The sequence below is a fragment of the Petaurus breviceps genome, unplaced genomic scaffold (assembly GCF_028583685.1).
Source record: "Petaurus breviceps papuanus isolate PSGF00001 unplaced genomic scaffold, PetGlider_PUasm1.0 186, whole genome shotgun sequence".
Lineage (NCBI taxonomy): Eukaryota > Metazoa > Chordata > Mammalia > Diprotodontia > Petauridae > Petaurus > Petaurus breviceps.
The window spans coordinates 48,278,682-48,291,539 of NW_027185798.1; the positions used below are offsets into that span (position 1 = coordinate 48,278,682).

Sequence of the window (12,858 nt, forward strand, 5' to 3'; positions counted from 1 at the left end):
AGTGAACCTTATAGTTATCTTTTGAAAAATTAAATTGTATTTTATTTTCATGAAGATCTGATTTCTCTCCCTCCCACTTCTTCCCTTTAACCCCCTCATTGAGAAAGCAAGAAAAACAAAACCTTTGTTAAAAACATGGATAGTTAATCAAAACAGCATGGCTATGTTTCCTTCCAAAAAAAAGTCTTAGTCTACACTCTGAGTCTATCACCTCTTTAATTAGGAGCTGGGTAGTGTGTTTAATCATGAATCTTCTGAAATTGTTATTGGTAATTATGATTAAAGTTCCTAAGTGTTTCAAAGTTGTTTATCTTTACAGTATTGTTGTTATTATATAATTTATTCTCCTGATTCAGTTCTTACAACCCTTCCCAAGTTTCTCTGAAACTATCCCCTTCATTATTTCTTATAGCACGATAGTCTTCTATCACATTCATATACATATATTATTTATTCATCCTTTCCCCTGTTGATGGAGTCCCCTGCCCCCAGTTCCCAGATCTTTGCCACCATAAAAAAAAAAAACAAAACCTACTATAAATATTTTTGTACTTATGTTTCTTCTCTATTTGATTTCTTTGGGATATAGACCTAGTGGGAATATTGCTGGGTTGAGGGACATGCACAGTTTAATAGCATTTTGGGCATATGAACCATACAGTTCTTGAGATTAGCACTTTAAAGTTAAGTCCTTACATTTTTAACCAAAATGCCTAGTACAGTGCCTGGCACACAGCAGAGGCTTAATAAAGGTTTGTTGATTGGTTAATATTTTTAAGTAACATTGGATAGCGTTATTTAGAGGCCTGGGAATAATAATAGTAATAGTGGACATTTATGTGATGCTTTTAAGTTTGCAAAGAACTTCACATGTTATCTCATTTTATCCCCACAGTCATCTAAGATAGTTACTATAGGTATTGCTATCCCAATTTTGCAGATGAGAAAATTGACCCTCAGAAAGATTAAGTAATTTGCTCTTATAATGGAACAAGACAGTGGTATTAAATTCAAATAGAAATGCATCCCTGCAGGCCTACTTTGTTGTGGTTGTTCACTTGTTTCAGTCATACCCAACTCTTCTTGACCCTATTTGGGTTTTATTGGCAGAGATACTGGTGTGGTTTGCCTTTTCCTTCTCTAGCTCATTTTACAGTTGAGGAAACTGAAGCAAACAGGGTTAATTGACTTGCCTAGGGTCACAGAACTAGTGTCTTAGTCCAGATTTGAAATCAAGAAGGTGAGTCATTCGGATTTCAGGTCTGGCACTCCAACTACTGTATCACCTAGTTGCCCCTACATATTGACTTAGAAAACCATAAGTTAAACATTATGTTGGATTGAATTTTTATATAATTTGTCAAACATTTCCCAGTTGCATTTTAACCTTATATCTGATTTGGGCTGCTGTACTAGGGAGTTTAGCAGGCTTGCATGGGCCCTGAGTTTGACACCTGGCCTAAGTGATTTCACAGGTTCTTCTCTAATTCTGACATTTTTAAAGCAAGAAGTACCACATCCTGAAAACAGTGGCCACCTTAAAACAACCTAAAGAGTCTTCTTCCTTCCCTTATCCCATTTTTCCTCGCCTTCTACTCCCAGAGAGAAATTATCTCTCCCCATACCATAATCCCTACCAGACATTGATACCATAAAGAAGGGAATCTGACTTACAATCAAATACATCTGTTCCAGCTCCTACCACGACTACCTCTAGAGGTACCTTTCAATGAGAAGAGTAAATGTTGGGGAAATAGAAGAGGAAGGGAATTAGCATTTATTAAGCATATATTAAAGTATAATAAGCACATTATTATGTGCCAGGCACCACACTAAGTATTTTATAAATAGTGACACCCTAACATCTCAGATATGAAATGGGAGAGTCTTAGTGGTGAACATGAGCAGTCCTGACTTTTAGGCATGGTATTTTCTTGAAATGTCATCTTAAATATATTCACTAACAAGTGAATATTTACTCCTTTATCAGTAAGTACATTGGCAAAAGCTTTTTAAAAAATGGGTGATCTTTGTGTATACCATTAGTCAGCATTGAATCAAATAGTGAAATATGAAGCAACAAGAAATGAAGACTGCTTATATTATTATATGAGTGGTGGTAAGGACCTGGATAAGCATTATACAGCACCTACTATGTGCCAGGTACTATCCTAAGTACTTTACAAATATTATCTCATTTGATACTCAAAACTCACAGGAATGGAAGATTTGCTCAGATGCCTTATTATTCCTAATGTATGTATATTTTAGGAATTGAATATATTTAGTCTGTCTTTAGTAAGTAGTTTTCTCAATTGCTTTCAGGCACTTAAATACTGTTTCATCTCCTAAACTGCAAATTATGTTCCATAAGGATGGATAAACATTAGTGGAAATTAATTCTTTAGTCTTTTTAAATTCAGTGATTAATTTATATTTTGACTACTTTATAGATTTATATTCCTGTTTTCCCACTTAATTTCCATATTCATTATTATTCTCTTAATAGCTGACATGTACATAATGCTTTAGATTTTGCAGAATACTCTACATAAGTTATTTCATTTGATACAACAAACTTGTGAGGTAGGTACTATTATAATCTCCATTTTATAGATGAAGAAACTGAGCCTCAGAGGGATTAAGTGACTTGCCTAAGGTCATATAATTAGTGAGTCTCAAAGGTAGAATTGGAACTCAAGGCTTCCTGACTCTTTATCTACTGCTCTATCCATTCAACCAAGTAGCTACCTTATTTAGAGAATAATTTTAAAAAATTAATAAAATAAAGCCTTATTTTAAAAATTTGGGTGCTAATATACCCATCACAATAAAATAGTATTTATATTCAGTTCATAATTATATACATCGCAAGGATTCTTAAAAATGAATGAATAAAACATTCATTAAGTGGTTATGTTGAAAGCACTGTGGTAAGTGCTAGAGATACAAATAGAAAAGGAGTGCATTGTCATAGGAGAGACAACACATATGAAAAGTTTCTGCAGCACATCAGATGGAAAAGGTCATGTGGTCCTTAGGGAGTAGCAGCAAAGCAAATGGTAATGCCTCTTTAATGTCATTTGCACTGATAAAATCACTGCAGTTTCTGATGTTGAGTCATTTGACCATGCCAAGGACTTTGGAGGCAGTAATTTTCTCTTCTGGGTCTTCAGAAGCTAAGACTGCAGCACTCACAGGAGTAGTTACCAGCCCACCTTGTCACAGAGTAACTTTCTAAGATAATTGCTATGAGCACTAGGCTGGAAGAAGTGTTATTCTGAAAACTCTTGGGTTTACCATCCTGGGCTGCCTCCATCACGGTCAGAGTAGAGAGAGTTTTTATGGTGCTGCTGGTAGTTTGACTTACCTGACACATGCAGCCTCCTGGCTTTTCCTCATGGTGCCTTGCTTTTTCAGCTAGGCAGGTTTTCCTACCCAGTGAGTGGAAGTTAGTTGGGAAAGACTGGCCCATTCTCCACAGGAGTTCCTTCCTTGTAATGATCACTATGAGGGCTAGTTTGGAAAGCAGTATCAGTGGTCTGGGCTAGAAATGTCAAACTTATGGTCACTGGGCTGCATCAGCCTAAATTAGATTAAAATGTAAATGAGAAGTGTTTAACAAAATAAGTGAAAATACAGTAAAACGTAGAGAATGTTAGTTTGAGGTTTTCTTAGTATGTTGTCTGCAGGCATCCATTTCTGTTTGAGTTTGATACCACTAGTCTGGAGGGGAGCTGCCCACAGTTCTTTTCACATACCTTTCTGTTGGTAGCAGTTAGTCAACAGTTGTTGCTGGTGTTAGTGAGGAAGCAACCCTTTTCCTGAATTTCTCCCCTTGATAGTAGGATGGCTGGACTTCAAGAAGGTCTGGTAGTTTGGGAGCACAGCTGTTCCTAAGGCTCTTGGTTAAAGGTCCTGGTCTGTGCCTATTTAGGTTGATCCTTATAGAGGTAAGAGAGTAAGAATTGCGAGCATTTCGTAAGAATGTTAGAAATAACCAGACAAATACATCTTAAGCAGATTCTAAGTGAGACATACTCAAAAATGAAAACTTAGTACAGAGAAATTGAAGAAAATTTTTTTTTCTGGAAAATGTAGGGAGATATGAAGAATTCTATAAATTAAAAACATAAATGGTCCTTAGAAATCAGTCATTTTGTTCAGCTGCCTTACTGAATGAGGAAACTGGAGCACATAGATGTTAAGTGACTTGTCAGAAGTCACATAGCTAATTAATAGGCTGGAACCTTAGTCCAGTGATCTTTTCACCACACTATACTGTAGGGTTTGAAGGGTTTCCTAATGTAGTTAGTACTTTGATTTTTCATGAATAAATCAATTTTCAGCAAATTTTATTGAGTTACATTTTCTTATATGAGAGAATTTTCTTCATAGCTCTTTTATTAAGATGTGTCCTGTTACAACATATTTATCCCCACATCTGATTGCCTACACTAATTTCATCATTTTTGTTCCTTTTGTACTCTATGGAAAGAAGTGATACTCCTTCAGAAGCACAGCATCCTGTGAGCAGTGAAAACTTAGAGCAGGGTTCAGCTGCAGAAAAAGAGCCAGTAAATGGAACACAAAATCCTGTACCAGCCAAGCAAGAAAAAAATGAGGTAACACCAGTGTCACGTGATGTCATTTAAATAAGAACTAGGACTTGCTGATTTGGAATTTAGCTATATTTTTCTATTGCTTCTTTCGGGAAGTATATTTAGCTTTTTCTTGTGCCCTTCTCATTTTTTCCCCATCTTCAATGAATGTAGGGTATTTAAAAAAAAATAAACAACTTTATCATGAATGATTGGGCAATGTAGGTTTGTCATTGTGTATATTATGTTTTCTACTAGGTCTATGTATTTCTAAACCAAGAGTTATAGAAAATGGATCAAATACAGGCTTGGGGTTTTTGTTATATCTTGTAATCTTTTCCTAACTGGCTTTAATGAGAAAGCTACTATTTATACTTTTAATATAGAACTGTACTTGAATTTGAGCTTTATGGATTGCTAGGTTATTTAAGTGGAGTTTAAATTTTATTTTATGTAGCACCATTAAAAAAGGTCATGCAAATTAAAATTGAGTTGAAACATTTCATGGTGTCAGTGAAATTTCTTATTATTTAAGCTGATGATAATGTTGTGTTATAGTTGCTCTCTCCCATAAATATTGCTGTTAATGATTAATTGGAGGAAGAAACCATTTAATGTACTATTGATAATGAGAAATTGTTGGAAATAAACATTTCATCATTTCCCTAACTTGTTCTATCTGATTTTTCTTAGTAGGGAATGTCTAACTCTAGTGTTGAATAATAAACTCACTTGTGTTTTTAACAAGTCAGCAATTAGGTCATGATCTTTTTTCCTATTGACATTTGAGAATACTCTCTCTCTCTGTCCCCCCATTTAATATATACACATGTGTGTGTATGATATACATATATATGTATATATACATATAGAAGTTCTACCTTGGCCAGCCCTGAAGCTGATCATTTTGTTCCAAGGTGTCTTCAGTGCATCTGCCCTGTTAACTGTTATATAGCCATCCCAGAGCAGAGTAGGCCTATTATGACCCTAGAACAGAACCCATCTTGGTAATATAATCTTTTGTTGCCGACAACAGAATCTAGTAAATATTAACTGACATTCAGTGCCTTTCTTCTGGATGTTGTGCAGTTACTTTGCCAGTAGAAAGACTGAAATAGTTTAACTTTTTTTTTCTTTTTGTTTTTAGAGGTCATTTGAAGCCGTATTAAAATACTTCTTAGGGGTGAAGTTTTGTAATGTTTCCTGTCTGGAATAACTAAGGAATTTTAAAGTTTAAATTAAGCACGTTGAACAATACTATTGAAACATTTTGTGTAAATAGTAATATGCTTTGTATAAAAAATTAAGCTTGTAGATCATAATCAGTAAGAGATAAGCTTTTAATTGCTTTTTCTCTCAGCACTGATGGAATTGTTTTGAACCTTCTGGATTTTTTTGTTAGATCTACCTTGTGATCACAAGCTTATATTTTTTGGAAAGGGTTGATTAGGATTAGGGATTTAGTCTGTGACCTGGAAATAGACCAGAGCTAATTGACCTGCTTAAATATTGAACCATGCTCTTGGCATTACTGGTATGCTAATATTTTGTATATAACAGTATAACCAATATTTAACATGTTTGACAACTAAAAAATTGAAATCAGTAAATTTAATAGATAGTAAATTTATTGTAATATTTATAATAAATAATAAAGTTATTACAAATAGTTTTATTAGGCATATATCATAGTCTTTACAATCTATGTTTAATATAATATTCCAATTTTTTTAAGCTTCGTGATTCAACAGAACAGTTTCAAGAATATTATAGGCAGAGATTACGCTATCAGCAGCATTTAGAACAGAAGGAACAGCAACGACAAATTTACCAGCAAATGCTACTTGAAGGAGGTGTAAATCAGGAAGATGGTTCTGACCAGCAGCAGAATCTCACTGAGCAGTTCCTTAATAGGTTGGTTTTTTCTGGACAATTCTTTCCATTTTAAAAAAGTTGACTGAGTTTTTACAAAATAAAACCATATAATGACTTTTATTAATATAGCTAAAATTTTTGAAGTTCTCATATCTTGCTTCTAATAATTTTTGTGTCTTAAAGATCCTTGTGTTACAGATTTGCTCACACTCACCAAGCTCCTATTCCTCTTGTCCCTCTATCCAGGCACACTCTTTTCTCATAGTGAAGATTAGGGCTCATTATTGTGCCATTCAAAATCACCTTTCAGGGCTTTGTCACTACTGTCCTTGGATGCTTATATTGTTTCACGGGTGGCTATCAGGATTTAAAACTCAACATAGCCTTAGGGCTTGATATATCAGTGGAGTACATCATCATTTATTCTGCTCTCCTATCCACTTTTTCTACACTTCCACAATTTCACCAGGGTTCTACATCTGGCTAAGTCACCTTAAGCACCAACACCCTGGAAGCTTTCATAAGTCCCTTGCTTTAATCAAACAAGGATTACCAATGGCTAGAAAATAAGTTACTCTTTTCTGACCTGGGGAATAACTAACAATTATCACTAGTTATGGGTACCTTTCACCTTCTTTAACAGCATTTGTCTTTCAAGTTGGGTATTCATAGAACCAAACATCTTACGGAATTCTATGGAGTCATTTAGTCTGATCCTTCCCTTTCACTAAATCATTCAAAACTCATTTATCCTTCTTTTAAAATGTCACAAAAAGAGTTGCTGGCCCTTTTCCCCCTCCTACAGTTGCCTTGTATTTATTAATCTGTGTACATGCTGTTGTGTATCTTTTGCCATCTGACCCTTATATCCCCAGTCCCCAAAAGGATGTAATTTCTTTGGAAGTAGAGCTTTTTTGGTATTTGTATCTCCAGTGCCTAGCACCATGCCTTGAACACATAATTGTTATTTTATTGATTGATAAAATTTCAATTCATTGAATTCTATAACTTCTCATAGCAAAATCTAGTTTATTGCTATCAGGAAATATACAGCATTGCTTATACTCAAAGCCTTATAACTATGGCAGGTAACAGTTAAAATATTGCTGTCCTTAGAATAGTTAATACATTAGAATGACTATATTAGGGGTGGCTATGTGGCACAGTGCATAGAGCACCGGCCTTGAAGTCAGGAGGACCTGAGTTCAAATCTGACCTCAGATACTTGACATACTTAGTAGCCATGTGACTTTGGGCAAGTCACTTAACCCCAACTGCCCTCCAAAAAGCAAAAAAAAAAAAAGAATGACTTTAGTATTCCTTAACACTTTTTGCTTTTTAATTTATCCACACTAATTTAATCTTTTCTTATCTAACAAATTTTCTAATTCTTTAATAATTTTATTTGTTCTTCCATAGACTTTCTAAATGTCCTTTATGTCTTATTATGTTCAAAAAGGATGCAGTATTTTATTAAAAGACCCAATTAAAATTTAGTTTAATACAGGGCTTCTTAACCTGGGGTCTATGAACTTTAAAAAAATTTTTAATAAAACTTTACTTATTACATTTTATTTCCTTTTATAATCCTATGTATTTTATTTTATTCATTAAAAATATTATTCTGAAAGTGTCCATAGGCTTTACCAGACTGCCAAAAGTGTCCATGACACAAAAAAGGTTAAGAAACCCTGGTTTAGTGGAAGAATTGTTTCCTGGTTCCTGCCATTCCATCATGCCAGCTATCTTGTATGGTCTCCAACCTCCCTCAAGAAGAAAAGAAATGCTATTCCATCACATGCCAGTCTCCTGCCCTTGAAGGAAGGAGAGAAATCATTCCATTGTGCCAGGTCTCCCATATGGTTTCCAGACTCTCTTGGGAAGAGGAAGAGATTCCACCCTTCCAAGTCTCTAGCCTGGTCTCTGCACAGAGGGAAGGAGAGTAACACCTTTTAATAACACCATTCCTTCAGCTACAGTCACTTGCCTTCTCTCCTGAAACTGCCTATGGCCCTAAGGCCCTACATCTTGCAGTTAAACTTATGTGGACAATGAAAACCTACCTGAACTTGTTCTTAAATGATTAAGAACTTCCCCTTGGTCCTACAATTCCCATCTCATTGATTTTGAACTTCTAGCTATTATCATTCAAACCCCTTCCTCTCCCTCCCCTGTCCCGTTCCCCTCCCCCCCTCCCCCCCATCTCTTATTCCTATTCTTCTCAACCCAGCACACCAGTGTCATACTCTATAGCTCTCCACCCCTTCTATCATGCTCTCTGGAATACCTATTCCATAGGTAAAAAACTTGCTTTCATCTTATTTTTTTTCCTTTCCCTTACCTTCTGTCTTTTGACTCTCACTGACACATGGTTCTTTCCTGGTTATCCACCTTCCTGGCCTCAGTTTCAAGCATGGCTACTTTGACTTACTTCCCCCAACTCACTGGAATACTCCTTGCTCCCCATTGTTACTTTCTGTTTTTTTCTTGTCTGCCATAATTCAGTACCTCTTTTTCTTTCAGGTTCATGCTATTTATTAATATCTACCACCCAATCAGAATCCTGGTAACGGTTGTCTACGGACCCTCAGATCACTAGAATAATGTATTCTAAGCAGCAAAGAACCCCAAGATGCAAACTGAAATCACAGCCCCTACAAACTTGAGCCTAATCACCAGGGATAGAAGGTGGTTATAAGGAGTAAGAGTAATGCAGCAGCATAAAGTGATGGTACAGGACAAGGGATGGGCAGAGCCCAGAAGAGACACAAGTAGCAAAAGTCAACTTGGTTGTCATGCTACTGCCTGAGCAGGGGACACTGGAGGTAGTAGCTAATGGATAACCAGTAACCAGCAAGAGGATGCACCTTTTTGAAGGTATTATTTAGCTAGACTCTGCAATAGGATACCAATTAAGAAGAGAAGCTTCACATTCAGAAATGTGAAGCAGTCAGTAAACTGTATAGGGATTTGAGGAAGAAGAGATATCCAGGAAAAGGGAGTTTTCACCAGAGCAACTAGTGATTTTTAGTTAACACAGTCTGGGTGAACAGAAAGTTCAGCTAGTTGGAAGAATTTTCTAGCCATAGGGTAGAGCTAGCCATAGGACAATGCAGAAAAGGAATTTGACGTGAAAAATCCACAAATTAGTTAATTATTCCCCAGTAAGCAAAGCTTCACTATGGTAGATTTTTGTTTTATTTTTTAGCGTCAACATTATCTTTGACTCATTTAAATTGTGACTTATTCTGTTGGTTCCCTTGCTTCTGTGACTTGTGCTTAATTACTTTAGTCATGACCTAGTTTATAGCTGTGTAATTCATTTTTTGTCCCTATAGTGTTCTTTTCCCTTTTGAATTAACTGTTTTTGATAAACTACTTTTCTGTCTTGCCAAGGTTATTTTGAAATCAATTTCATCATTTTAGACATAACAGTGATACTGAATTTGATATTTTATAAACTTAATGCCTTCACAATTAATTCTTTTACTACTTGATAAAATAATGCTGGACCCAGGATTGTGGGACCCTGTGATATGCACCATTAGGCTGATATTATCTCTTAATTATTCTTCTCTTATGTACAGTACTGAGACTATCTTCTTATGTAGGGCTTAAAGTATAATACCTGATCAGAATATGTATATATTATTCCATTCCTTCAATATAATAGCCATTTCCAAATCAGCCTATGGAAATTTGATTAATTTTATTTAATGTATTAGTTATTATTAATAGTTTTGTGCTTTTCTAGAAATTTGCAAACATAATAGCTGATTTGTTCCACAATCTTTTTTCCCAGATAATATACTCTTATTTAGTAGTTTGGTATTTCATTGAAATTGTTATATCATTGAGGTGAGTATTCCCTACAATGGATAGGTTGCGGTCTATCCATGCCTTCTCAACTCATGTTATTTTTGTTCATATTCTTCCATAAATCCTTCAAATGGGGTAACTGATTTAAGAGTTTGTGGATTATTCAGATTCTTCATTCTCTAAATTTCCCACTTCATTACTTGCTTTACTTTAAGAAACCATGTAGCTACTGTGTAGCAACTTATCTGCTTTTTCTTAAAGAAAGTTTTGTTATTCTTTTTTGTTTACATAACTGCCACTTCCTAATGGCTTCTCCTATATTCAAGAGATTCCTGTCTTGTAATAAAGAAGTGTAGTACTTATTACTTTACAGAATATTCTAATTTGAAGAGAAATATAATTTATTCTAGGCCAATGAATAAGTTGGCAGCTAGGTGGCACAGTGGATAGAGTGCTGGACATGAGTCAGGAAATCTCATCTTCCTGAGTTAAAATCTGGCCTCAGACATTTCCTAGCTGTGTGAACCTGGACAAGTCACTTAATCCTGTTTGCCTCAGTTTCTCATCTATAAAATGAGCTGGAGAAGCAAATGGCAAACTATTCCAATATATTTGCCCAGAAAACCCTGAATGGGGTCATGAAGAATTGCTTATGACTGAAATGACAGTGATAACAAATAATGAGTAAGTGGGCCTTAGTGAAAGACTTTGGTGAAAAGGACACCAAAGGGAAGAGGAGATGAATTCAAATCAGGAAATTAAGAAAGAAGATGTTTTGTTTTTAAAATTTTTCTATGGACTTGATTTTTTTAATCTTTATTTCTTAATTTTCTTCCTCTTTAGTTTTTTGTGAATAAATTGGAATTGGCTCTAGAATCCCTTCTATCTATGCCACTCCAAAAAAAAAAAGATTTTATTTAATTAATTTTATTGACGTTTTAGTTTATGTCAAGTATGATGGCAAATTGTTAATACCAAATTAACTGCCATTATCTCTTAATCATCTCAGCAATGTCACACTTCCAGTAATGTCCTTGTTTTGTGGTCTGAGGCTAGCTTACACTTACTTAGCAATTAGGATAGCTGGGACCCCAGGGTGGGAGTTCTCATTCTGAAAGTATTAAGTCTTCCAGGACATAGTCTCTGGAAATCTAGTGGACTGAAAAAGTATAGTCTGATAGTCTGGGTCAGCACACTGACTATTGTATAGGTCTGGCCACCAGACCTCTAGAGACCATGCCTTGGGGGACTTAATCATCTCAGTTTTGTAACTCCCACCCTGTGGCTTAGATGACCTGATAGAGTCTGTGAGCAAAAATTCATATAACTTATGGTCTCAAACTAGCACTATACCATCAGGCCAAACTTGTAGCCATGAATTGTGGCCCTTGTCTTGTTATCTGCTGTCTTCTTGTACCAGAACTAAAGATTACCTCTATGTCATGGTAAGGTGTTAGAATAAGATTTTAATAAAGCCTTTAATTTTTTTTTAACATTAATGTTAAGCGTGATATTAAATGGAAAATTCCATAACAAAGTTATGTAAGAAAAGTAATGAAAAAATTAAGGAAAACCTTTTGCTTTACTTTGAGAATTCTGATGTTACTTTGACACTGGTGCTATAAGAAATAATAATGACTCCCATTTTAAGTAAATTGACTAATAATTGCTTTTTTCAATGATTATCATTTTCTAATATGTAAACTTATTACAGATGACCTATGACAGTGTTTTCTCTTTCCTTTCCAGGATTTCATCCTTTTTGAAGCAATGAATATGACTGGGTTTTTTTGTTTTGAAATAATTGTCTTACAGATCTATTCAAAAACTTGGAGAACTGAATATTGGCATGGATAATCTTGGTAACGAAGTACCAACTCTTGGCAAACAGTGTAATGGAAACAAAGGGAATGGATCTAACAACACTTCTGCAGCTAATTTTGTAACACCTCCAGACTCTAATCAGAGGGTAGCATCAGAAATACAAAATATGAGTACCAGCACTCCTCTTAACCATGGATCAAATCAGATTCCTCTTCTTGAAGAGTCACCTGTCCGTGGGAACCAAATGTAAGTATTTAGTTTGCTCACAATTGGAAATATTGCTGTAAAACTGGTAGGTAGCACTCCAGGAAGTACTTGATTGTTCTCCTTTTGGAAGGGGTGAAGATGATGTGCACCTGGGCCTCGTCTGTTTCCACCCTTCCATCTCCTTTCACATGTCTGAGACTAGCTCACTTTTAGTCCAAGGGCAGTATAATGGCCTTCAGGTCTAGGTAGCCCCGTTCTTTAAAGGATTTGTGGAGTTGATCTCAAACCAAAAGTTATTAGTTTAATCACAGTAGGTCAGAACCCCTAATTAAGAATCATAACATTTAAACAGAGTTCTTTGTCCTGATTTAAAGCTTTGTGTCTCTCTAGCTAACTCCCCTGGTCTCTGTGTTTGAAGCAAAATCAGAATATTAGCATTCTAGCTTCAAGCATGAATTCTGACAAGTACAGAATGTCTCAAAAGGCTTAGTGCAGGTTTAAGCTTTAGGGTATATACTGACTGGTTTACTCC

At 35.4% G+C, this 12,858-nt stretch overlaps 1 protein-coding gene across 6 annotated transcripts in view; it reads left to right on the forward strand.

Moving 5' to 3' along the window:
• Positions 1–12,858, forward strand: part of WDR47 (WD repeat domain 47) — a 77,461-nt gene that overhangs the window by 36,951 nt on the left and 27,652 nt on the right. For 4 of the 6 annotated variants that reach the window (XM_069090463.1, XM_069090459.1, XM_069090464.1 and 1 more), the window contains exons 6-8: positions 4,499–4,625; positions 6,337–6,515; positions 12,111–12,365. In XM_069090463.1, the coding sequence (XP_068946564.1) occupies positions 4,499–4,625; positions 6,337–6,515; positions 12,111–12,365 (561 nt within the window). The remainder of the gene's footprint in view (positions 1–4,498; positions 4,626–6,336; positions 6,516–12,110; positions 12,366–12,858) is intronic. The other 2 variants (XM_069090460.1, XM_069090462.1) reach the window with 1 other exon arrangement.